The 27,020-nt window shown below is 51.6% G+C and overlaps 1 protein-coding gene across 1 annotated transcript in view; it reads left to right on the top strand.

Annotated features, from left to right (window-relative positions):
- Positions 1–16,963: 16,963 nt before the first annotated feature.
- The window catches only part of LOC123759158 (Tetratricopeptide repeat protein 2), an 87,250-nt gene continuing 77,193 nt past the window's right edge, over positions 16,964–27,020 (top strand). The window contains 1 exon segment of the mRNA XM_069324940.1: positions 16,964–23,329. Coding sequence (XP_069181041.1) covers positions 16,977–23,329 — 6,353 coding nt within the window. The 5' untranslated portion in view covers positions 16,964–16,976.

The following is a 27,020-nucleotide window of genomic DNA, read 5'->3' as shown; positions in this document are numbered from 1 at the left end:
CTAGCGAGGTTAACGTCGTCTAGCGAGGTTGACGTCGACTAGCGAGGTTGACGTCGACTAGCGAGGTTGACGTCGACTAGCGAGGTTGACGTCGACTAGCGAGGTTGACGTCGACTAGCGAGGTTGACGTCGACTAGCGAGGTTGACGTCGACTAGCGAGGTTGACGTCGACTAGCGAGGTTGACGTCGACTAGCGAGGTTGACGTCGACTAACAAGGTTAATCTCCTCGTTAAGCAACACAACCGTTAGCTGTGGTACAGATGCAACAAGTATTTACGCATCAACTCGAGAACCTGTACATCTTTTCCTATTCTTCGGCGGCTTTGTGTATTAAGCACTTGACAAGCGTCAAACTATATCTTGAGGTTATCTTGAGATGATTTCGGGGCTTTAGTGTCCCCGCGGCCCGGTCCTCGACCAGGCCTCCACCCCCAGGAAGCAGCCCGTGACAGCTGACTAACTCCCAGGTACCTATTTACTGCTAGGTAACAGGGGCATTCAGGGTGAAAGAAACTTTGCTCATTTGTTTCTGCCTCGTGCGGGAATCGAACCCGCGCCACAGAATTAAGAGTCCTGGGCGCTATCCACCAGGCTACGAGGCCCCATTAACTACCCAATTAAACTGTTGTCGTTGTTATAAACAACCTCCTGGTGCCCCGAAGCTCATGAACGGTTTAATATCTGTAAACAAAGCCGCCAAAGATTGAGAAAAGATGTAGAGGCTCGTTAGTAGATGCGTAAATGCTTGTTGAATCTTGACCCTGGTGTGTGTATGTTGTTAAAGATTTGCTACCTGGAACAAAGTTCTAAGTAGCACGGGCTATGGTGAGCCCGTAGTGGTGTGTGTAACTTGGCGGTCGTGGCAAACGATTGTAGTGTCTAGGGTTCATCTTGAGGTTACCTTGAGATGATTTCGGAGCTTAGCGTCCCCGCGGCCCGGTCCTCGACCAGGCCTCCTGGTTGCTGGACTGGTCAACCAGGCTGTTGGACGCGGCTGCATGCAGCCTGACTTATGAGTCACAGCCTGCTTGATCAGGTATCATTTGGAGGTGTTTGTCAAATTCTCTCTTGAACACTGTGAGGGGGTTATCTTGAGGTTATCTTGAGATGATTTCGGGGCTTTAGTGTCCCCGCGGCCCGGTCCTCGACCAGGCCTCCACCCCCAGGAAGCAGTCCGTGACAGCTGACTAACACCCAGGTACCTATTTACTGCTAGGTAACAGGGGCATTCAGGGTGAAAGAAACATTGCCCATTTGTTTCTGCCTCGTGCGGGAATCGAACCCGCGCCACAGAATTAAGAGTCCTGCGCGCTATCCACCAGGCTACGAGGCCCCCCCTCGGGGTTGAGCAGGGTGTTGGGGGAAAGAGGGTTAACCCTTTCTGTGTCATTTAAGAAGTGACCTCAGAGTTTGAGGGTCTAAATAAGCAGTTGACTGCTGGGACAGTAGTGGAATACACATTTCTTTGTGTGTGTTCGTAAATAAGTCTTTGCAACTCCAAAATGGGGAAAGCAAAGCATTAATACAAAATATAGTCATCTGTCAATTGAAAGTGTAAAGAGTTTCTAATATGTTTGCGTATTTCTAGGTAAATTACCACAAACTATTATATATATATATATATATATATATATATATATATATATATATATATATATATATATATATATATATATATATATATATATATATATATATACATACATACATACACACACACACACACACACACACACACACACACACACACACACACACACACACACACACACATTATACACACACACACACACACACACACACACACACACACACACACATTATACACACACACACACACACACACACACACACACACACACACACACACACACACACACACACACACACACACACACACACACACACATTATACACACACCTTGTATCCAGGAATATAATGTAGACGTGAATGCATAACAAATGACAAAAGAAGTTAAAGTTGAGACTGAGGGACGGTCCTTAAAGAGTGCAGAATGGCCCGCGGCCCACCATGTCCGCGGGGGACCTGCGCGGCCTCCAGTCGTCTGCCAATCAGATAACTGCCTCTGTCTCTTGCTTTGCAAGATGACACGGGTTGGGGGGGGGGGGTTGTTTGCGAAGATTCGGCGGGTGTTGAGGGGTGGTGGTGCTGGGTGTGTAATGTGAGTGCCTTTGTCTCTCTGCCAGCAACACGAGCGTGAAGACCTCCCCCGTCCTTCACCCGTCACGACGCCTTCAGTAGTGAACTAGGCTATCGCGAAACAACGCTCATTGTCCTTGCGGTTTACGCATGTTAAAAAATTATGTATATGGGAATTTATACACGATAGTGTAAGTGTGTGTGTGTGTGTGTGTGTGTGTGTGTGTGTGTGTGTGTGTGTGTGTGTGTGTGTGTGTGTGTGTGCTCACTCACCTAGTTGTGCTTGTGGGGGTTGAGCTCTGGCTCTTTGGGCCCGCCTCTCAACCATCAATCAACTTCCCCCCCCCCCTTCAGGAAGCAGTCCGTAGCATCTGTAACGCCTAGGTGCCTATTTACTGCTAGGTGAACAGAAGCATCAGGGTGAAAGAAACTGCTCATTTGTTTCCGCCGGCGCCGGGGATCGAACCCGGACCCTTAGGACTGCGAATCCCGAACGCTGTCCACTCAGCTGTCAGGGCCCTGTTAGGACGTACGTGTGTGTGTGTGTGTGTGTGTGTGTGTGTGTCTCGGGCGTCTGATCACCGCAACACCTCTGTTGGTCTTTGGGGCCGAGGAACCTACTCTTACACCCTTGTAGGTTAACGTTGTGGCCCAGACACTGAAGTGGACTTGTACGACGGCTCTCCTCGGAATCCTCCGCCTTCCTTGTGGCTTGGCTGGATGGGGGGGGGGTGTTGACAGATTCCTCTGCTGTAGGAGGTTGAGGTTAAGTGGTTGTGATGTTGGCGGCAGTAACGTGGCTACTTACTTTTTTACCTGTGTTGGCGCCCATAGCGAGGCGCGCCGAGTGAGTGGCTGGGGGCTCCACCAGCTGTTGATGGGAGTGTGATAGCCCTCGGCCGGCAGCCCTGCCCCCTTCCCGCGCGCGCTAATTGTCACACCAATCGGCATCCACCTACATCAGAACAAGGACACGAGGGAATTACTTCCTTGTCCGCTGCTGTCCGCTGTTTTAGTATTGCAGCAATACTAAAACAATTTAACAATAACAATATTGTTATTGTTAAACATCACCGCCTTCCTGTATGCTATGGCTTGCCAGTCTCTAGTTTTGCCCCGAGGGGCGAGTTTATTGGGCAGCGCCACTCTTCCTGTGAGTGGACACACCTCCATAGCAGCATGTACATCACTCCCCCAATAGGAAGAAAACCCGCTGGGTTGTTCATCCTGTCACTTGTACCCAGACACAGCTGGGATTTGCTTAACTGTCTCAAGTGAACAGCTTCTCAAACAAGAAGATACATATTTGTCAACCCTTAAAATCTTACGTTATCTTGCGGGTGCAAAATGGGGAATCTTTTGAAAACAGCATTTCTATTTGACAGATTGTTTTCGTAACTCAAACAGTGTGGAGTTTACTATGCTACACACATTTCCAATGATTCTTAGATGTTTACATTCTCTCGGGTAGTGGTCAAGGCGGTGTCCATCACACTCGCCACAGATTCTGCAACTCCGCTGTTCAGCTGTTGTTTCCATCCCGAATCTCCATGGGTATTTATATCCAAGACGGATTCTTGCTATCACTGATTCTCTGGCCGCTACCTCTTCGTCTATAATGATTGGGATTGCCAGCTGCAACCGTATTGTACCATCGTACAGATTCACTGGTTTGTGCTTCTATCCTCCTTTCCTCAGTTACCTTGTCACGGTGATGTTGCCTGACAATACCTCTAATTTGTAGTAGAGTCTTGGGTATGAAGTATTCAATATGGTCTCTTTCAGCAGCCAGCACATCTGCTCGTTCATTTCCACAGATTCCAACATGGGAGGGGATCCACAGGAGTTGGACGACTCTTCCCTGGTTGGTTAGTACTCTCACAACTCTCTTGATTTCAGAGACTATCACAAGGTTTTCTGCCCGATTTTTATTAAGGCTTTGTAGTGCTGCCTTTGAATCAGTGCAGATCACTGCACCATTAGTGTTTCTTTCAAGGCATCTTAACGCCATAACAATGGCAGTTAACTCTGCTTGCTTTGAAGAGGCATAGCTCTCAATACGCGCTTTTTTTTTTTACTTGAGTTTTGAAAGGCATTATTCCTAATTACAGTGTATGCTGCACCAGCCCTGCCATTGGTAGGATTAGATGACCCAGCAGTGAAGATGTGACCTAATTCATTCCCAACTTTATAAATTTCCTCAAGATACGCATCATTTCTTGTGGTATCATGTTGGACATTTTCATTGTCATCTCGTTGATGATGATCCTACATGGGTCATCCTCCCAGGGCGGTAACCTCTCTACAGGCAGGAGCTCACGGGCTTGCTCAAGCAGGTGAAGTTTTTCGAGGGAGCAGACTGATCTCTGATGCTATTTTTTGCTTCTCCTGTTTCCTCCTCTAAGTAGCACAGAACTCGGCATTTACTTGGCAATATCATCGTAATGAGGATCTATCTGGCTATCTTTTCTGGCTTATCTGGCTATCTATCTGCCTGGCTATCTTAATTACAAGCTTAGCATTCTGTTCCCTAACTCTGCTTTTAACACTAGGGAGGGACAACTCGCATAGATTAGTGGCAGTTCTTGGGACTCCATGAATGATTGTCATGGCTTCACTTTGTATGCTCTCAAGCCTTTTCATATCGCTTTGTGAGTAGGTGCATAAACCTTGTTGGGCGTAGTGTATGCCGGAGCGCACGCAGGCTGTGTACGTCAGTTTAGTCAGGGCACGCTGGTGGTTGTGGGGCGCTGGTGGTCTGGGCACGCTGGTGGTTGTGGGGGGCTGGTGGTCTGGGCACGCTGGTGGTTGTGGGGGGCTGGTGGTCTGGGCACGCTGGTGGTTGTGGGGGGCTGGTGGTCTGGGCACGCTGGTGGCTGTGGGGGGCTGGTGGTCTGGGCACGCTGGTGGTTGTGGGGGGCTGGTGGTCTGGGCACGCTGGTGGCTGTGTGGGGCTGGTGGTCTGGGCACGCTGGTGGCTGTGTGGGGCTGGTGGTCTGGGCACGCTGGTGGTTGTGGGGGGCTGGTGGTCTGGGCACGCTGGTGGCTGTGGGGGGCTGGTGGCCTGGGCACGCTGGTGGTTGTGGGGGGCTGGTGGTCTGGGCACGCTGGTGGTTGTGGGGGCCTAGTGGTCTGGGCACGCTGGTGGTTGTGGGGGGCTGGTGGTCTGGGCACGCTGGTGGTTGTGGGGGGCTGGTGGTCTGGGCACGCTGGTAGTTGTGGGGGGCTGGTGGTCTGGGCACGCTGGTGGTTGTGGGGGGCTGGTGGTCTGGGCACGCTGGTGGTTGTGGGGGGCTGGTGGTCTGGGCACGCTGGTGGCTGTGGGGGGCTGGTGGTCTGGGCACGCTGGTGGCTGTGGGGGGCTGGTGGTCTGGGCACGCTGGTGGCTGTGTGGGGCTGGTGGTCTGGGCACGCTGGTGGCTGTGGGGGGCTGGTGGTCTGGGCACGCTGGTGGTTGTGGGGGGCTGGTGGTCTGGGCACGCTGGTGGTTGTGGGGGCCTAGTGGTCTGGGCACGCTGGTGGTTGTTGGGGGCTGGTGGTCTGGGCACGCTGGTGGCTGTGGGGGGGGGCTGGTGGTCTGGGCACGCTGGTGGTTGTGTGGGCCTAGTGGTCTGGGCACGCTGGTGGCTGTGTGGGCCTAGTGGTCTGGGCACGCTGGTGGTTGTGGGGGGCTGGTAGTCTGGGCACGCTGGTGGTTGTGGGGGGCTGGTGGTCTGGGCACGCTGGTGGTTGTGTGGGCCTAGTGGTCTGGGCACGCTGGTGGTTGTGGGGGGCTAGTGGTCTGGGCACGCTGGTGGCTGTGTGGGCCTAGTGGTCTGGGCACGCTGGTGGTTGTGTGGGGCTAGTGGTCTGGGCACGCTGGTGGTTGTGTGGGCCTGGTGGTCTGGGCACGCTGGTGGTTGTGTGGGCCTAGTGGTCTGGGCACGCTGGTGGTTGTGTGGGCCTAGTGGTCTGGGCACGCTGGTGGTTGTGTGGGGCTAGTGGTCTGGGCACGCTGGTGGTTTGTGGGGCTAGTGGTCTGGGCACGCTGGTGGCTGTGGGGGCCTAGTGGTCTGGGCACGCTGGTGGCTGTGTGGGCCTAGTGGTCTGGGCACGCTGGTGGCTGTGTGGGCCTAGTGGTCTGGGCATGCTGGTGGCTGTGTGGGGGCCTAGTGGTCTGGGCATGCTGGTGGCTGTGTGGGGGCCTAGTGGTCTGGGCATGCTGGTGGCTGTGTGGGGGCCTAGTGGTCTGGGCACGCTGGTGGCTGTGGGGGCCTAGTGGTCTGGGCACGCTGGTGGCTGTGTGGGCCTAGTGGTCTGGGCACGCTGGTGGCTGTGTGGGCCTAGTGGTCTGGGCACGCTGGTGGCTGTGTGGGCCTAGTGGTCTGGGCATGCTGGTGGCTGTGTGGGCCTAGTGGTCTGGGCATGCTGGTGGCTGTGTGGGGGCCTAGTGGTCTGGGCATGCTGGTGGCTGTGTGGGGGCCTAGTGGTCTGGGCACGCTGGTGGCTGTGTGGGGCTGGTGAAGATGGTGGTGGTGGTGGGCGGGGCTTGAGGGTAGCCCAGCTGCAGGACCACCACAGTAGCAGCATGGGGTCGGCTGCTTCCCAGAGTTTCAGTCAGTTACCAACCTTCCTCGGGAACGTACCTGCGTGCTCCGCTCCCTCCGCGCGTGCGGTGCCCCGCTCGGACCAGCCCCCATGGGTGAGGTTCACAACATCCCGATTTCTATCGCGCTCGTCTTTACTGACGGGGAAACTAAGACATTTCGTCCCGCCGCGAGTGAAGCCAGTGTTGCTCGGCGGTTATACGCCGATGTTTGTGCGCGCGCAATAGGTAAAAAGCGTCCAATTAATGCGTATGTATATTACTTCTGACAAGAAGCTTGTGCAGTGTTGAATATGGTCGTCCATTGCTAAGTGTGTGACGGAAGTTAGGTGACAGGAAATGTTATTGTGCGGCAGTGTAACGCGTCCCTGTGATATTTACAACAGTGTAACGCGTCCCTGTGATATTTCCATCAGTGTAACGCGTTCCTGTGATATTTCCATCAGTGTAACGCGTTCCTGTCATATTTACAACAGTAACGCGTCCCTGTGATATTTACAACAGTGTAACGCCCCCCCCCCTGTGATATTTACAGCAGTGTAACGCGTCCCTGTGATATTTACAGCAGTGTAACGCGTCCCTGTGATATTTACAGCAGTGTAACGCGTCCCTGTGATATTTACAACAGTGTAACGCGTCCCTGTGATATTTCCATCAGTGTAACGCGTTCCTGTGATATTTCCATCAGTGTAACGCGTTCCTGTCATATTTACAACAGTAACGCGTCCCTGTGATATTTACAACAGTGTAACGCCCCCCCCCCCTGTGATATTTACAGCAGTGTAACGCGTCCCTGTGATATTTACAGCAGTGTAACGCGTCCCTGTGATATTTACAACAGTGTAACGCGTCCCTGTCATATTTACAACAGTGTAACGCGTCCCTGTGATATTTACAACAGTGTATCGCGTCCCTGTCATATTTACAACAGTGTAGCCCGTCCCTGTCATATTTACAACAGTGTAACGCGTCCCTGTCATATTTACAACAGTGTAGCCCGTCCCTGTCATATTTACAACAGTGTAACGCGTCCCTGTCATATTTACAACAGTGTAGCCCGTCCCTGTCATATTTACAACAGTGTAGCCCGTCCCTGTCATATTTACAACAGTGTAACGCATCCCTGTCATATTTACAGCAGTGTAACGCGTCCCTGTGATATTTACAACAGTGTAGCCCGTCCCTGTCATATTTACAACAGTGTAACGCGTCCCTGTCATATTTACAGCAGTGTAACGCGTCCCTGTGATATTTACAACAGTGTAGCCCGTCCCTGTCATATTTACAACAGTGTAACGCGTCCCTGTGATATTTACAACAGTGTAACGCGTCCCTGTGATATTTACAACAGTGTATCGCGTCCCTGTCATATTTACAACAGTGTAGCCCGTCCCTGTCATATTTACAACAGTGTAGCCCGTCCCTGTCATATTTACAACAGTGTAGCCCGTCCCTGTCATATTTACAACAGTGTAGCCCGTCCCTGTCATATTTACAACAGTGTAACGCATCCCTGTCATATTTACAACAGTGTAACGCGTCCCTGTGACATTTACAACAGTGTAACTCGTCCCTGTGATATTTACAACAGTGTAGCCCGTCCCTATCATATTTACAACAGTGTAGCCCGTCCGTGGGATCTGTAGAACAGTGTAGCCCGTCCGTGGGATCTGTAGAACAGTGTACTAGCAGCCACCTTGTGGAACCTGGAACAAACAGTACACCCAAGGCTTTCAGTACTTGTATCTTATAGTCTCACCAGCTATTAATTAGCCTGGAGAACCATAATTGGTGTTGCTAACCTTTTACCCGCATCAGCTAAACGTTAATGGTAAAGAAGTTGCCACTAAATAGTGGTTTTAAGTCATGTTGTAACTACATTGTTATTTCAGTTATTCAAAGCCTGTAGCACCCTTCTGTTGTCTTGAAGCTGGGATACAATGGAATAATTATGACGCCACGGGCCTGGCGCTCTGGGAGTGGAGTTCCTTCAGTGGTAGAATAGTCCCTGCTGGTGGTGTTGACGGTGGTAGAATAGTCCCTGGTGCTGGTGCTTGTTGACGGTGGTAGAATAGTCCCTGGTGGTGGTGTTGATGGTGGTAGAATAGTCCCTGGTGGTGGTGTTGACGGTGGTAGAATAGTCCCTGGTGGTGGTGTTGACGGTGGTAGAATAGTCCCTGTTGCTGGCGTTGACGGTGGTAGAATAGTCCCTGGTGCTGGCGTTGACGGTGGTAGAATAGTCCCTGGTGGTGGTGTTGACGGTGGTAGAATAGTCCCTGGTGCTGGCGTTGACGGTGGTAGAATAGTCCCTGGTGCTGGCGTTGACGGTGGTAGAATAGTCCCTGGTGGTGGTGTTGACGGTGGTAGAATAGTCCCTGGTGCTGGTGTTGACGGTGGTAGAATAGTCCCTGGTGGTGGTGTTGACGGTGGTAGAATAGTCCCTGGTGCTGGCGTTGACGGTGGTAGAATAGTTCCTGCTGGTGGTGTTGACGGTGGTATAGTAGTTCCTGCTGGTGGTGTTGACGGTGGTAGAATAGTCCCTGGTGGTGGTGTTGACGGTGGTAGAATAGTCCCTGGTGCTGGTGTTGACGGTGGTAGAATAGTCCCTGGTGGTGGTGTTGACGGTGGTAGAATAGTCCCTGCTGGTGGTGTTGACGGTGGTAGAATAGTTCCTGCTGGTGGTGTTGACGGTGGTAGAATAGTCCCTGGTGGTGGTGTTGACGGTGGTAGAATAGTCCCTGGTGCTGGTGTTGACGGTGGTAGAATAGTCGCTGGTGGTGGTGTTGACGGTGGTAGAATAGTCCCTGGTGCTGGCGTTGACGGTGGTAGAATAGTCCCTGGTGGTGGTGTTGACGGTGGTAGAATAGTCCCTGGTGGTGGTGTTGACGGTGGTAGAATAGTCCCTGGTGGTGGTGTTGACAGTGGTAGAATAGTCCCTGCTGGTGGTGTTGACGGTGGTAGAATAGTCCCTGGTGCTGGTGTTGACGGTGGTAGAATAGTCCCTGGTGGTGGTGTTGAAGGTGGTAGAATAGTCCCTGCTGGTGGTGTTGACGGTGGTAGAATAGTCCCTGGTGGTGGTGTTGACGGTGGTAGAATAGTCCCTGGTGGTGGTGTTGACGGTGGTAGAATAGTCCCTGGTGGTGGTGTTGACGGTGGTAGAATAGTCCCTGGTGGTGGTGTTGACGGTGGTAGAATAGTCCCTGGTGGTGGTGTTGACGGTGGTAGAATAGTCCCTGGTGGTGGTGTTGAAGGTGGTAGAATAGTCCCTGGTGGTGGTGGTGTTGACGGTGGTAGAATAGTCCCTGGTGGTGGTGGTGTTGACGGTGGTATAATAGTCCCTGGTGGTGGTGGTGTTGACGGTGGTATAATAGTCCCTGGTGGTGGTGGTGTTGACGGTGGTAGAATAGTCCCTGGTGGTGGTGTTGACGGTGGTAGAATAGTCCCTGGTGTTGACGGTGGTAGAATAGTCCCTGGTGTTGACGGTGGTAGAATAGTCCCTGGTGGTGGTGTTGACAACTGGCACCGGGTGAGCGTTGTGGGGCCAGAAAGCCACACATCAGGAAAACACACGTTGAAGAAACGCTAAATGTTAATGGTCTCTAAAGTGAAATCACCTCTAGTAGTTGAAGAGGCGGCCTCAGGCTTTTCTGTCATGTGGGTTTAATCACATGGATTAGTGATCCATGCATTCTTGTACACTCACAACACCTCCACTTCCCTCCCTGCTTACTCACACACCCCTCCCCACCCCACCCCACCCCGCCCCCACCCCACACATATACATACATATGTCGTACCTAGTAGCCAGAACGTACTTTGTGGCCTACTATGCAAGGCCCGATTTGCCTAATAAGCCAAGTTTTCCTGAATTAATATATTTCCTCTATTTTTTTGCTTATGAAATGATAAAGCTACCCATTTCATTATGTATGAGGTAAAAATTTTTTATTGGAGTTAAAATTAACGTAGATATATGACCGAACCTAACCAACCCTACCTAACCTAACCTATCTTTATAGGTTAGGTTAGGTTAGGTAGCCGAAAAAGTTAGGTTAGGTTAGGTAGCTGAAAAAACAATTCATGAAAACTTGGCTTATTAGGCAAATCGGGCCTTGCGTAGTAGGCCGAGAAGTGAGTTCTGGCTACTAGGTACGACATATATATATATATACACACACACACACATATATATCTACACACACACACACACACACACACACACACACACACACACACACACACACACACACACACACACACACACATACACACATATCTACACACACACACACACATACATACATACATACACACATACACACACACACACACACATACACACATACACACACACCCACCCCACCCACCCCACCCCACACTTTATCAGTGGTTAACACATCTTGGGTGGATATTAAATGTTAGCAAATGTAAATATTACATATCAGGATTAACATATTGCTAGAAAATGTTGAATCAGTGGTCCAACAAAGGAGTACAGGTGGCTAGGGCGGGGGGGGGGGGCCTGATAGCTGAGTGGACATCGCTCTAGACTCGTAATCCTAGGGTCCGAGTTCGATCCCCTGTGATGGAAGAAACAAAACGGACAGTTTGTTTCACCCTGATGCACCTGTTACCTAGCAATAAATAGGTGCCTGGAAGTTAAGACAGCTGTTACGGGCTGCTTCGCGGGTGTGTGTGTGTAGGGGGGGGGATTAGTTAGTAACAGTTGATTGACAGTTGAGATGCGGCCCGAAAGAGCAGAGCTCAACCCATTATTATATATTCATATATAACTGGTCATTATACTGGTAACTGAGGGTTAGCACAGATGATGGAGTCATTATACTGGGAACTGAGGGTTAGCACAGATGGTGGGGGTCATTATACTAGGAACTGAGGGTTAGCACAGATGGTGCAGTCATTATACTAGGAACTGAGGGTTAGCACAGATGGTGCAGTCATTATACTGGGAACTGAGGGTTAGCACAGATGGTGGGGTCATTATACAGGGAACTGAGGGTTAGCACAGATGATGGAGTCATTATACTGGGAACTGAGGGTTAGCACAGATGGTGGGGGTCATTATACTAGGAACTGAGGGTTAGCACAGATGGTGCAGTCATTATACTAGGAACTGAGGGTTAGCACAGATGGTGCAGTCATTATACTGGGAACTGAGGGTTAGCACAGATGGTGGGGTCATTATACAGGGAACTGAGGGTTAGCACAGATGGTGGGGGTCATTATACAGGGAACTGAGGGTTAGCACAGATGGTGGAGTCATTATACTGGGAACTGAGGGTTAGCACAGATGGTGGGGGTCATTATACTGGTAACTGAGGGTTAGCACAGATGGTGGAGTCATTATACTGGGAACTGAGGGTTAGCACAGATGGTGGGGGTCATTATACTGGTAACTGAGGGTTAGCACAGATGGTGGAGTCATTATACTGGGAACTGAGGGTTAGCACAGATGGTGGGGGTCATTATACTAGGAACTGAGGGTTAGCACAGATGGTGCAGTCATTATACTAGGAACTGAGGGTTAGCACAGATGGTGCAGTCATTATACTGGGAACTGAGGGTTAGCACAGATGGTGGGGTCATTATACAGGGAACTGAGGGTTAGCACAGATGGTGGGGGTCATTATACAGGGAACTGAGGGTTAGCACAGATGGTGAAGTCATTATACAGGGAACTGAGGGTTAGCACAGATGGTGGAGTCATTATACTGGTAACTGAGGGTTAGCACAGATGGTGGAGTCATTATACTGGGAACTGAGGGTTAGCACAGATGGTGCAGTCATTATACTGGTAACTGAGGGTTAGCACAGATGGTGGAGTCATTATACTGGGAACTGAGGGTTAGCACAGATGGTGGGGGGTCATTATACTGGTAACTGAGGGTTAGCACAGATGGTGGAGTCATTATACTGGGAACTGAGGGTTAGCACAGATGGTGGGGGTCATTATACTGGTAACTGAGGGTTAGCACAGATGGTGGAGTCATTATACTGGGAACTGAGGGTTAGCACAGATGGTGGGGGTCATTATACTGGTAACTGAGGGTTAGCACAGATGGTGGAGTCATTATACTGGGAACTGAGGGTTAGCACAGATGGTGGGGGTCATTATACTGGTAACTGAGGGTTAGCACAGATGGTGGAGTCATTATACAGGGAACTGAGGGTTAGCACAGATGGTGGGGGTCATTATACAGGGAACTGAGGGTTAGCACAGATGGAGTCATTATACTGGGAACTGAGGGTTAGCACAGATGGAGTCATTATACTGGGAACTGAGGGTTAGCACAGATGGTGGGGGTCATTATACAGGTAACTGAGGGTTAGCACAGATGGTGGGGGTCATTATACAGGGAACTGAGGGTTAGCACAGATGGTGGGGGTCATTATACTGGGAACTGAGGGTTGACGTAAGTGGAGGAAAGTGGTAGTGGGAACGGTCGTAAGTGGAGTGGGGGGGGGGGCGGGGTCTCAGTCTGGGAACCTCCGCTGTTTACTATAATGTATATATATTAATGATTTATACTCGGGACCGAAGAGCGACATTTGTAGATTTGTACAAGGTAGTGTGTGTGGGGGAGGGGGGGGGGGGATAAATTCCCGGATGAAGGCTCAATACCTCTATAAGACAACGTAGATATTTTTTTTTTTAAATGGACAGGTGATTAAGAAAGCTTAATTTACACCATCTGGCAAGACTTAGGGCCTCGTAGCCTGGTAGGGGGCCTCGTAGCCTGGTGGATAGCGCGCAGGACTCGTAATTTTGTGGCGCGGGTTCGATTCCCGCACGAGGCAGAAACAAATGGGCACAGTTTCTTTCACCCTGAATGCCCCTGTTACCTAGCAGTAAATAGGTACCTGGGAGTTAGTCAGCTGTCACGGGCTGCTTCCTGGGGGTGGAGGCCTGGTCGAGGACCGAGCCGCGGGGACACTAAAGCCCCGAAATCATCTCAAGATAACCTCAAGATAAGACGTGACAGTACCATGCACATATATGAAGGGTCTAACAAACGGGACGTTAATAAGTAACGTCCTATAAGTAGGTTTGGATAGTTTTTTTTAGTTTTTTTTACACTAGTTTTTTTTTACTTTTTTAGTACTTACAAAGGTAGGTTTTTACACTTACAAATTGGGTAAGTGTAGGTTTGGAAAAGACCCGGTATATTATGGCTTGGATATATTTCCTGATTTGTGGAGATAAGGTAAGGGGGAATGGGGTTACTACGGGGTAAGGTAAGAGAGGGTGGGGTGGGGGGGGGTGGGGGTTCTGTGGCGTAGTAGAGCAGCGGCTGGGCGGTGGGTGGAGTTGTTCTGGGGTGTAAATAGGCGCTGTCTGCTCATATACGCCCTCTACTGTTTGTTTACGCTTGTATTCTAAGGTGAGGAAGGGGGTTAGTGTTGGGGCGAGGGAGGTGGTGATACGGTGTAGTGGTGGGATTACGGTTGGAGGAGTGGTATTGTTTAGTGTCGAGGCGAGGGAGGTGGTGATACGGTGTAGTGGTGGGGTTACGGTTGGAGGAGTGGTATTGTTTAGTGTCGAGGCGAGGGAGGTGGTGATACGGTGTAGTGGTGGGGTTACGGTTGGAGGAGTGGTATTGTTTAGTGTCGAGGCGAGGGAGGTGGTGATACGGTGTAGTGGTGGGGTTACGGTTGGAGGAGTGGTATTGTTTAGTGTCGAGGCGAGGGAGGTGGTGATACGGTGTAGTGGTGGGGTTACGGTTGGAAGAGTGGTATTGTTTAGTGCGTAAGCGAGGGGGTGCCAGTGTTTGTGAGAAGAGGGGAAGGTTTATACTCTGCGTGAGTGACACTTAGCTTTGAAGGTTAAGGGAAGGAGTAAAGGTGTAGAAGGGGAGAAGAGTGGAGAGAGGCGGGGAAGTGAGGATAGGAGCGTAAGGGAACAGTAAGGATAGGAGAGATAGGGAAATGTGATAGGAAGGATCACTTGCATGATATTAGGTTTGGGATATAGAGGGAATGGGTGATAAATTTACTTTGGGCAAAATTAAGTCTAAAATTCGCACATCCTTCGATTACTTTACCTTTACTTAAACAAATTCAAGCAGTCTGCATTATTTGTGAATTTGGAATAATTTGTTAATTTGTAATTGTGCGCTGGGTACTAGGAATTTAAGGGCTCGTAGGCCTAATGTAAAATTACTTTTCTTTAAACTAATGTCGGTAATTAAAAAAAAAATCTCAAGTTATGGGCACATTCATTATAAAGAAAATTAGTCATACCCAGCTACTACATCTAGGTGACGCGCAATGGAAAGTTACACTTATTGTAATATATCGTTTTGTATGACTGAAAAATGAACAAGTTGGGCCAGTCAGTGAGTCAGTTCCGTTTTTTTTTGTTTCGTACATAAACAGTTTGGTGGGGTTTCTGCTAAATGTTTCTTGTTTAACTTAATGTTTCTCATTATATAAACATTAGTTTGTCAAAAGCAGCTGACGTGAATGCTGATGGTGTGTTTGAGGAATGTCAGGTATACAACAGTTGGGTAATTCAAAGAATAATTTGATTTTTGTTTTGGTGTATAACAGTTCTAGACAGGATGTAGTGGAGGTGTAGTGTGCCATACACTATAGGCAGTGTGCATGTGAAGAACTGGCGGTGGTCATTGACGATACACACAGGAGACCAATGGTGGCGTAGGCAGACGTCGCCAGGCCCAGCCCTCGGCGCCAGGCCCAGCCCTCGGCGCCAGGCCCAGCCCTTGACGGCAGCTGCGCCCATGGCAGAAGGTCGACGTCGACGGCGCGGCCCTCAAGGGAAGGTGGCCACTCAGGACAACGTGCTGAGAGTGAATCTGGACCTCCGTTCCGGACTCCCTCGAGCTACACTTCAACCCAACCCCGGGCGTGCCAACGGGGCGTGCACCACAGGGCTCGGAGGGGCACCACAATACTACAGCGCCTACTGCCGCCCTCCTCCCGCCCAACATAGCTACCAGGCCCCCGCCCAACATAGCTACCAGGCCCCCGCCCAACATAGCTACCAGGCCCCCGCCCAACATAGCTACCAGGCTCCCGCCCAACATAACTTCCAGGCCCCTCGCACCCAACATAGCTACCAGACCCCCGTCCAACATAGCTACCAGGCCCCCGCCCAACATAGCTACCAGACCCCCGTCCAACATAGCTACCAGGCCCCCGCCCAACACTTGCCTCCCACTACCCAGTATCGGGAGGTCCTAGACGAGCCACCAAAATATGATGACATTTTTAGGAATAATTTGAATGTGCAGCCTTCTCAGCCTTATGCAGGACAACATAAGAGTTACGAGAAAAGTCACCTAAAGTCCTACTTGTTGAGACACTTTAACAAGGCTAAGACTGTGAACAAAGACCGCGGGGCTCCTGTCGTCACTCGCACTGTTGGCTCCCGTGGGTCGGTTGGCGTCGTCACTGGCGGACGGAGTCCGTGCTACGCTGAGGTCAACATTCCGCCCACAACGCCCCTTCAGTGCCCGAGATCTTCTCCGGTAGGGGGCCCTCCGTCGCCCCACCCTCACCTTGCACAACCCACCTACGAGCAACACAACCAGTTTGGTCAGCAGCCGTTTCTCAGGCGGCCACAGCAACAACCTCGACAACAGGAATTTGGACAGCAGCAGCAACAGCATTCAGGGCAACAACAGTTTGAGCAGCAGCGGCAGCAGCAGTTCGATCAGTTTGGCTACCAACAAAATCAACAACAAGCGAAGAAATTTACCATTACCCTCAAACCTGGCCATTACCAAGTGAACGTAGAGTGGCGCTCTAAGTCTCGGCCCTTCAGCATCACCCTCACCCCTAAGAAGAAAGCCAGCTTTGAGGCCCAGCCTCCGACGGAGCAGCAGCCGCTGTACTACGCCGCGTGTCCTGCTCCCGACCACCACAACCACCACTTCTCGCCCAGGCGCATTGTGCACCGCCTCTTGTTTGGTCCACACTCACACGCCCCCCTCGAGTGTGACCAGGGTAGTGACGACGACACCTGCGACGAAAACATGTCGCCGGCGCAGCTACCTCAGCAGTCGATGCAGCAGACCAGCGTACAGCAACAGGTAGCACAACACGAGCGGCGGACGCTTCAGCAACAGGTGGGCATTAATCCGAGGGCGTGTGAGGACCGCAAGGGACAGAAGCGGTGCTGGAATGGCGTGAGCCCGCGTCACCGCCAGCGGAAGAGCCGCTACAGGTGGGCATCTCTCTCGTGCATGCACTTGGGCAGCCTAGACGACAGCGTGGGCGAGACCTCCGGCGGCGACTCCTACGGCGGGTATGAGGGAGTGGAGCACCTCAAGCGTCACTCCCTGAGCCACGCCAGGGCCGCCAGCTGCGAGTCTCTCGCCTGCAGGTGTCGGGCTGTTACCAGCACAGCTGGTTCAGGGCTTAGGCCCAGCTTGGGTAACTATGGTGTTGGTAACATGAGGCGTCGAGGAGTAGCTGCTCTTGGTGTTAGCGCCAGACTTAACTCTCTTCATTCTGCTTTTTATGGTGGTGGGCCAGGCAATGGTGATGGTGGACCTCATGGTGGTGATGGTATGGACATCGGAGAGGGACTGGCAGAGGAGAGCTTCATATTCGTGGAAAAACCACAAGTTAAGTATGAGGCGGTATCGTGTGAGGTGTTGAGGAACGACAACCAACTAGGCCCCGGGGAGTTACTCTCCAAGATTCAGGGGATTGTCTCCCCGTCAGGTGGGGAGCGCAAGACCTGGCATGAGGACGAGGCCTTCGTCAAGCAGGTGGTGGAGGAGTACTTCAAGGACCCCGCCCCGCTCTCAGACTCGGAGGTAAAGGAGGCTGAGGTCACACTACCGCCTGCAGAGCCCAAGGCTGCGGACGAAAATTTTCTTGGTGATAACCCTGCCGATCTCCATAAGTCATCGTCCTCTTCCTCATCATCTTCCATGGGCTCGGCGTCTTGTTCCTCGTCCTCTGACGAGGCCGAAGACAACCCGCAGAAAGGGTTAGACGGTGGAAGCCCAAGTATTGACACAACGTACTGTGACACGGACAACAGTAACTCGTGGTTCACGGACGACTCTGAGGGCTACGAGGCTGACGCGGAGCCCAGCGACAAGGACACACTGGGCCAGATGTGGCGCCGCTGGCGGAGTGCGCCAGACGTACGACTGCCCAGTGACGTCAGGGCCAGGCTTCGGGGACAACAGCTGGGCCAAGCTGCAGCGGCGGCGGCACCTCTTGGCGGAGATGCTGCTTATTCTAGTGGGGTTAGTGCCACCAAGAACGGCGGCGGGCGGGTGTGGAGGGGCGAGGGCGGTGGCGTGGTTGCTTGGGGTGGGGAGGCTGCCACCCACGCCGCCCCATATAAACACTTGCCGGTATGTGGCTACCAGACCCGCAAGTCGTGTAGCGTTGACGAGACCAAGCTCTCACGTTTAAGGCTCGGCCTCCGCAAGGTGAAGGAACACAAGCTCTTACAGTTTCCCCAGCACGACTTGGAGAGGCGGCGGCGCCCCTCCAAAGTTCAGAGCAGCACACACACTGAGCGCGAACGAGTGGGTGGTAGCGAGGAGACGCTGATCCCAGCCCTCACCACCCCTGACAAAGAGGATGTAGACGACAATGTGTTCACAACTGGCGTGCAAAATTTGGAATTTGTTAATGGCAAATTTAAAGCGGGTGAAGATAAGATTCAGTGCAGGGAAGGCGTGTGGGAATGTGCTCGCGAGAGTGTAGGAAAGGTAGGCGTACAAGCAGACGGTGGAGGGTGTGGTGGTTGCAGAGAGAGTAGTGTGGATGGGGGCGCTAGTGTGGACGACAGCACGACGGAGAGGACCCACAGAGTTCTCAGCCAAGGTCTTGTCGTTCACCACTCTGCTGCCGTGCATGATACACACTCCATCCTCAACGCCAGTGTTATTAAGAACGCCCTCTCTATCCTGAGGGAGGGTATAGCAGCCCAGGAACTAGAAACAACAAAATCAGAGTCTTGTGCATCCGTGGCCACGTCAGGAGAGAAGAGTGTGCCAAGTGAAGCAGAGGAGAGCGGAGGTACACACACACAGGATACACAAGTGGAAGACGAGGTCCAAGTGGGATGTAGTGTGGCTGAGGGGGAGAGGATAATCGTAGCGAGTGTAAACCTTCGTCCTACCGAAGATACCGCATTCCACGACGCCGGGCAACTTGAACATCAGCACCAAGTTGGAAGTAGAGCAGAGGAACTGGAGGGGCGCACTGGGGCAGGCTCTGGTGAGCAAGATCACACGGAAGTTGCAAGTGTTGATCTCGTGCAGGACAAGGAGATGAACAGAAGTAACATCACTATTCACTTGACGCCGCCTCTTACTCAGAGGACCAACAAAGACAAGGTGAAGCCCACAGTGCCACAGTCGTTAGCGGCAAAAGAGCAGCCTTTTATAGGTTGGGGAAAGACTGCCGGTAAGGTGAATGACAGTTTGACCTACCAAAATGTCCAACCCTGTGATCGTTCCAACTCCAAAAATGGAAACCAACAGGTGGGTGATGGAGTATCAAGTGGGAGCAGCCAGAGGGTGAGAATGGTACCCGAGGCTGACCCCTCGCCGCGGTCCTCCAGTGTAGACACTACACGGAGGAGTATACGAACTTCTTCAGAGTGGAGGGCGAGCACGGACACCCTGTCGTCCTCCAGCGGCACAAGCAGCTGCTGCCACACGAGACCAAAACCCAAATCCAAGATGACAAGGAAGTCTTTCCCACAGTCCCCGGGTCATAGTCGCCGACGCCAGACTGCTGCAGACGGCAGCTCCGGCACCACCAGCTCTGCCTCCATCAAGGTATTCGGCAACGAGTTCCAGCTGCACCGTGTTCAGGTGGGTACTGGCAGCGACCGTAAATTTGCTCAGGCAACGCAAAGAGCAGTTTTTGAAGTGCCAGTAAGTGGTGGGGAGCAGAGCGACAGCCAGACGCTGCTGTCCCCCCCAGGGGAGAACAAGCAGGGTAGTGGTGGTGCCACGGTGCAAAAGAGTGAACTGGTGCTTGAGCCGCCCCAGTTTCGTGAAAGCCAAGGTGGGAGACGCAAGCATCCACCCACCTTTCTGAGTTCCTCATTCCCTAACAGCAAAATCTGTGTATCAGAGTACAATATCGGTGATGCCCAGCCCGCTCCTGAGTCGCCCAGGCTCCTGGCGCACGAGTTTAAACTTTCCAACATCGATGAACGAAATGAGGAAGTAACGAGGAAATCTAACAAGGGCAGCGGGAAAAGCAAATCAAAGTCCAAACCGCGAAAATATTTTTCTGGCATCCTAAATGCTATTGGCTCGGCTGCTCCGCGGTTGAGAGGTGTGAGCACAGGTGATAATATCAGGGAGAAAGACGACGATGGCGGGCTGGTGGTGAGCGAGTGTGGTGTGAGCAGCCCTCGCCCGCATGCTTTAGTGTACGATCACCCAGCACCTTGTAGTGGGGTCGTGTCTGGTGGGTGTAAGTCATCCGCCTCGCAGGGGTCTCGCCCTCCCACAGCCACGTCACCAGGTGGCGAGGGTAGAAGCGAGCCTCACGCGGCGATCTCATCTAAGCCTGAGGTAATACAGGTGAGAGCCCACACTAAAGATAGCTCCAAGTACGACATCTCCAATGACGTTGTGCCTGTTCCCAGCCCACGCCCACGACGTGCCCTCAAAAATAGTCGTGACCTGCTAGATAACGTTGCTACGCCCACACCACCCACACGTCGCAGAAACACTGAAGAATCTGCAAATAAAACAATTATAAATGAAGGAAGTAAGAAGAGTGGGGAGTGTTTTGAGAGCCCACGAGCGAGTCCACGAGCGAGCCGTGGCCGGGAGCCAAGCTCAGAGTCAGTAGAAAGGAACTTCCGGTGCAACCTGCCCACCACCGCCCACCATCTTGTACAGACTAACACCAACACTGATGCCTATGAAAACCTGACCTTCCATGAAAAACATTCATTCGGCAAGTGTAGAAATCCCTCGGCCTCGGAAATAAATTGTAATATCAAGGAACTAAGTGGAGTATTAGGTGAAGCAGTTCCCCAGACGTCTACGAAATATAGCAGTCTCAGTCAAGGGTCGGATAGCCACTGGAGTAAGCAATCGAGGTCAAGGTCAGCTGGAGCACATGCAACGCCAGGCGGTGAGGGCAGCGACAGGGCGCAGCAAGAGAGCTGCGGCGGGTCAAAGGGAGAGAGTAGCAACAAACATGGGAATAATAGCGAGTCTGGAAGACCCAGTGGCGAGGCCGGCGGACGAGCGGTAGCAGAGGGACATAGCAGTGGATCAGGGAGTAACAACAGGGGATCGACGACAGACACAGAAAACGCACCAACGCATACCAGTGACGCGAGAGATAACGGGGAGATGAATGGAAGTCACGTTGGGGTTTTGTGTGATGAGTGGAGCAGAGTTAGTGGACGGGTGGAGGGCGGTACCATCAATAAAATTAACCCTTTCGGCTGGCATGGGGCTGATTCTGGTAGCAGCACACCTGCTCGCCGGCGACGCGCTCGGCCACCTTCCCTGCCTACGACGCCGCCACAGTTTTCCCGGGCTCGAAGGACATCCCAGTCATCGGCCACTTCAGGAGGATCGTTGCCTTCGTCGCCGACACGTTGGAGAAGACCCCAGGCCGAGGACACGTGGGAAGACAGCTCTGTTGACGGTTCACACGAGGGCCGGCTCTCCAACTCTCCCTCAGCCGAGTCAGTTGCCTCAGAATCAACATCTTTTTACTACAGTGCCGCAGGATCCGTCAACGACCGTCCCAAGTCGTTTAACGACGACACAACTGCACGCTACTCCTTCGTCACGTGCCCCCAATATGAGGCGTTGACTCCACTGCAGGAGACTACGGATGGGGATGGCACACCAGCACCTGTCACACCTGTCAAGCGGCTAGACCGTTCCAGCACTTCCAACATCTCCAGGACCATCAGCGGGGACCTCAACTGTGATGTTGACGTCAGTCTTTCCGAGGGAGAGATTAAGATTCGTGTTCGTACTGATGATGAGGACGTAATATCCTCAACGTCTATACATGACGATGATAGTGATAATGATACAGATAGTGATTGTGATGAATATGAATTGTGTAGTGATATTAAAACTTTAGAAGACTCGAGAGAGTGCGACTCTCCTGAGATGTGTAATTCGACGTGCGAGTCTGAGGATGACCCACTAGCAAGTGGCGGTGACGTAGTTCACGCTGTGCCCTGCGTGGCTGAACCAGGCTCCTCAAATAGGTCGAGTGTGTCCAGTTCAAGTATTCCCACGTTCCGTGGTCGCTACCTCGACTCACTGAGTTCCCAGGAAGACTCGAGGAAGAGAGAGAGCCCCCTGGTCCACGCTACTCCCTGTTGGGCCACCACTGACTCTGATGTGAGGTCCAGCGTCTCTAGCAGCGACTACTACGGTAAGGTATACCTCAGTGCGACGCCCGAAGAGAAGGTTTATGTGCCTGAGTATGAAAATCTGGAGGAAGAGATTACAACACACAGTAGCGTGGATGACACACGTGTAGTGGATGACACACGTGTAGTGGATGACACACGTGTAGTGGGTGACGAGGACTGCACAAGTGAACCCAAGACGCAGAAACGTCGTTTATCCGGTGTGTGGACCACTGCCGGTGATACTGAAGATGTTGGTAGTGAATGGGAGGAGGAAACACTGTCTACAGACAAGTGTCTCAACAATGTGAGCATTTCAGATTCTGCAAACGAGGAAGCAGCGCCGCACGTCTCGCAGCTGACGGGTGAGCGCCATCCCGAGTACCACGAGCCTGCTCAATGCTCCACCTTAGACGAGGAATTCATCCCGGAAGAAGTTCACCCACTGTCGCCAACGCCTCAATTTCATCGCAAGAGCCCGTCGGTGGATGAGAGTGAGAGAAGCAACGAGACGGAGCAGTCAGACTGCACCACTGACCCCCAGAATGGTACGCCTGGGTGGGAGCAACACACAGCTGCCTGGGAGTGGCACAAAACTATGTGGGAACATCACCAACATCTTCACCAGCAGCACCTCTATCACCTGCGCCAACATCACCAACACCACCAGTCACTCCTGGCAGACGTCATGTCGTGTTTGGGCGGGCGCTGGGGTATGGGAGGGGGGTCATGGTCCCACCCGCAATACCCCGATAGTGCTGGCTGCCCGGAAGACGTCAGGTGTGCCCACCTGCAGCACACTCCAACACCTGACAGCCGATGGTCGGGGCAGCTCCATGACGATCCTCCATACCGACCTGCCAGTGCCGCCTCCGACTTAGGAAAGCCGCCACCCTCGCCACTTCCGCCCTCCGGCTCGCACAGGAGTCGAGACACGTCCTCGGTGCCTCGGGAAGGGTCGAGGCCGCAGAGCAGACAAAAATCGCGCTCTCGACGGCGAGCTCACTCTGCCAACTCGAAGTACAGAGTCGAGTTAGAGATCCCCCCTCACCTGTTCTCACGACCTAGGCCCTCCTCGTTCAGCAGCCTGGCCACGAGACGACCCAGCAGCCAGTCGCCTGAACCCTTGGAAGACGACCTCAGACAGGAAGCCCTTCTGTACCTGTCAGAAGCAGCATTCGACCGCAGCGTTGACGCCTCCCTCCGCCGGTACTGTTGTGTGAGATACCCGACCTTCTAACACCCGCCGCCTGTGTGTGAATTAACGTTGTCTGAAGTACCAAGTGACTAATTCTTGTAGACCTAGTTTTGGAAGCATGTTCATTTGATGTCTTATTAATTAATATGTAAAGAGCTGCTGTTCTCATGGAGGCTGTGTGAGCAGCACGTAACACTGTGTGTATAACAATACTGTAAGCTAAGGAAAGGCAGTATACAAAATAATGTAAATCATACTTTTTACCTCTCAGGGCGGGAACACCAAATTCCGAAGAGGCTGTGTTTGACACCAACTACAATATTATCATTGTGGCGCGCGAGATGACTGTGGAGCTCTGGGATAGCTATGGTGGTGTGTAAGGACAGTCAGGGGACTGGGGTTGGGAAGTGGGTGGGGGGTGTGTACTGGGGTAAACCGCCCCCCAGGTCAGGTGGCTCCCAGATGGGTAAGTGGCTGCCGTCCTCCGTGATGTAGGTCACCCCCGAGCTGCCATCCAGGGCTTGTGAAGTAGGCATTATTCGGATGGTTTTGGTAATTGTTTATGTATGGTTACTGTGAGCACACACCAACCCCTTCCAACCCCCAACCCCTCTCCCCCCCCCCCCACACACACAATGGTAATGGCATGCATTGGGAAGTGCTGTGGTGGAACAAGGGGGACACGGGTGGAAGCTGTCAACTCAAATGAGTCAGAAATGTTAGGAAGTTTTTCTTTAACGTGAGACTAGTGAGAAAATGGAATGAACTCGAGGAGCACATTTTTGAGGCAAACACTCTTCATAATTTTAAAACTGGATATAGGGAAATAGAACAGGAGTCGCTGTTTTAAAGAACCGGCGGCCAGAAAGGCGAGATCCAAGAGCTAATGCTCGATCCTGCAGACAAATAGGTGAGTAAACACCCACACCCCACCCTAACCCCACCCTCACGATACTGGAAGACAGAAAATTTTAGGGAGACATGATTACTACCTATAAAATTCTCAGAGGAATTGACGGTAGAAAAAGATAAACTAAATTTTAGCACGGGTGGGACGCGAACAAGAGGGACACAGGTGGAAAGCTAGTACCCAAATGAGCCACAGGGACGTCAGAAAGAACTTTATAACATTCGTCTGTTTTAGAAGGCACCACCATCTTTAATTAACAGGTGGAATGCATTAGGCAGTGATGTGGTGGAGGCTGACTCCATACACAGTTTCAAATGTATATATGATAGAGCCCAGTAGGCTCAGGAACCTGTACACCAGTTGATGACGGTTGAGAGGCGGGACCAAAGAGCCAGATCTCAACCCCCGCAAGCACAATTAAGCGAGTACACAATACTCGGCCCCCCCCCCACCCACCCACCACACTTCCCCTCACACATGCCGCGCCAACTACCCCACATGCACCTCGTTAGGCTGTCTGTTCTCTCCCCCTCGACCTACAAATGTGTGTTCTTCGCATTTACTTCTTGCCGGTACCTCCTCTTCGCCGCTTGCATACATGGCGCTCCGTAACCTACTTGCCCCGCCTCCATACGTAACTCCCCCTATGTCCACTTCCCTCTCTCCTCCCCCCTCCTGCTGGCACGTCTTGGCACACTGTGGCATTACTGGGAGCGAGCCCGTGGGACAACATGGCCAGCTGACGCCAGGCTCTTAATGTGGATGTATTACTGAAACGTTGTCTCGCCCCCTTGGAACGGTTCCAGTAGGAACACCCTCGCTGGGGCTCTGGGGGAGGGGAGGGAGAGACGAGGAAGTGTACAAGTATGGGGGGGGGAGGGGAGAGTGGGCATACAACCACTTGGAGAAGTGGCAGGGAGGGGGGGGGGAGGTTAGCTAGATACAGTGAGGTTATCCCTGCTTTTAGTGTGTGCGAGATAGATAGATATATATATATATATGTCGTACCTAGTAGCCAGAACTCACTTCTCAGCCTACAATTCAAGGCCCGATTTGCCTAATAAGCCAAGTTTTCCTGAATTAATTTATTTACTATAATTTTTTTCTTATGAAATGATAAAGCTACCCTTTTCACTATGTATGAGGTCAATTTTTTTTCTATTGGAGTTAAAATTAACGTAGATATATGACCGAACCTAACCAGCCCTACCTAACCTAACCTAACCTATATATATAGGTAAGGTTAGGTTAGGTAGCCAAAAAAAGCTAGGTTAGGTTAGGTCAGGTAGGTTAGGTTGACGAAAAAACATTAATTCATGAAAACTTGGCTTATTAGGCAAATCGGGCCTTGCATAGTAGGCTGAGAAGTGAGTTCTGGCTACTAGGTACGACATATATATATATATATATATATATAATAGGGGTACCACCTCTGGTGCAATTGTAGGGACCCACATCCTCGAAGAAGAAAATAGAGTATTCAGAGAAGACCTTGTGAATTCTCACTGAACACTTTAATCTTTTCCTCTCCTACCACCCCTATTATTTTGTGTTTTTATTTGATTTGATTTGATTTTGTTGATTAGCAAGCAATTGCTAGGGCTTTTATAGTTCTTTCGAGGGCGATAGGTCTTAAGCTTAATATGAAGGCCAACTGGGGCATGTAAGAGACGGGTCTACCTTGTGTAGAGTCCGGGGATCAATGACCCCGGTCTCCGACCAGGCCTCCCAGTTGGTCGTCCGGTCAACCAGGCTGTTGGGCGCGGCTGCTTGCAGCCTGACGTATCAATCACAGCCTGGTTGATCAGGTATCCTTTGGAGGTGTTTGTCGGGGTCTCTCTTGGTGTAGAGACTGTGGAAGTCTCGGGCCCTTGATGTTGATGGTTCTCCCTCAGGGTAATTATGGCACCTCTGCTTTTCAATGGGGATATTCTGTACATCCTGCCACAGGTAGATCTCGGGCATGAGACACACTTGGATCACTGGGTGTGTGTTGTGTTGTGTTGTGCGCGTGTGTACACGTGCACTTTTCTGTGCGCGTGCACACGCGCATTTTTGTCTTAAGTGTGCGCATACGCAGACTGGGTCTCAGACTGAAGTCTAAGAGACGTTCCGGATCAGCCGGGCTGTGGTGGATATGTGGGACTGCGGGCCGCCCCAAGCAACAGCCTGGTGGACCAAACTCTCACAAGTCGAGCCTGGCCTCGGGCCGGGCTTGGGGAGTAGAACTACTCCCAGAACCCCATCAACCAGGTATCAAGGAGGTTTCTTACTTCCCTAAGTTTCTAAATACTTTTTTCTTCCAGTTCTGTCAATAGTTGTCATGTTATCCTGCTTGTGAGCCTCTGGTGGTAGGCTGAGCGTTGTACTCTTAGGTATTCTCTTTTGTTACACGTAGTAATTTCTTGTTATTTCAGTGGGGTCGTCTTGTTCCCTCCCTAAGTCTCGCTCACTTGCATTTACCTGCCTTGAAGCCTAGTAGTCATTTCCAAATTACGGAGTCATTTTTGGAGTAGTCATTTTCCAAATTATCCAGATCGTCATACATAGTTTGTGGTGTTTATTATTTATTTTGTATCAACAAGTTTGGGTACAGAGCCGTGTGCTGTGGCTCCATTAATTTCCCATAATGTGCAGCCAGTAAGTGATATAAGTTAGATGAACCAGGAATATTACTGGTCAAACTATTAACCCATGTGGGATTCGGTTTGTGGCTTCCCTCCAGTCTGATGTCATTATAACTCTGTGCTTCCGACCAGAGAGGCGCTCTTTAATGCAATTGATCACTTTTC

The sequence above is a fragment of the Procambarus clarkii genome, chromosome 15 (assembly GCF_040958095.1).
Source record: "Procambarus clarkii isolate CNS0578487 chromosome 15, FALCON_Pclarkii_2.0, whole genome shotgun sequence".
In the NCBI taxonomy this organism is placed as follows: Eukaryota; Metazoa; Arthropoda; class Malacostraca; order Decapoda; family Cambaridae; genus Procambarus; species Procambarus clarkii.
The sequence above is the reverse complement of the archived record's forward strand: the minus strand, read 5'-3'. Positions and strand labels throughout refer to the sequence as shown.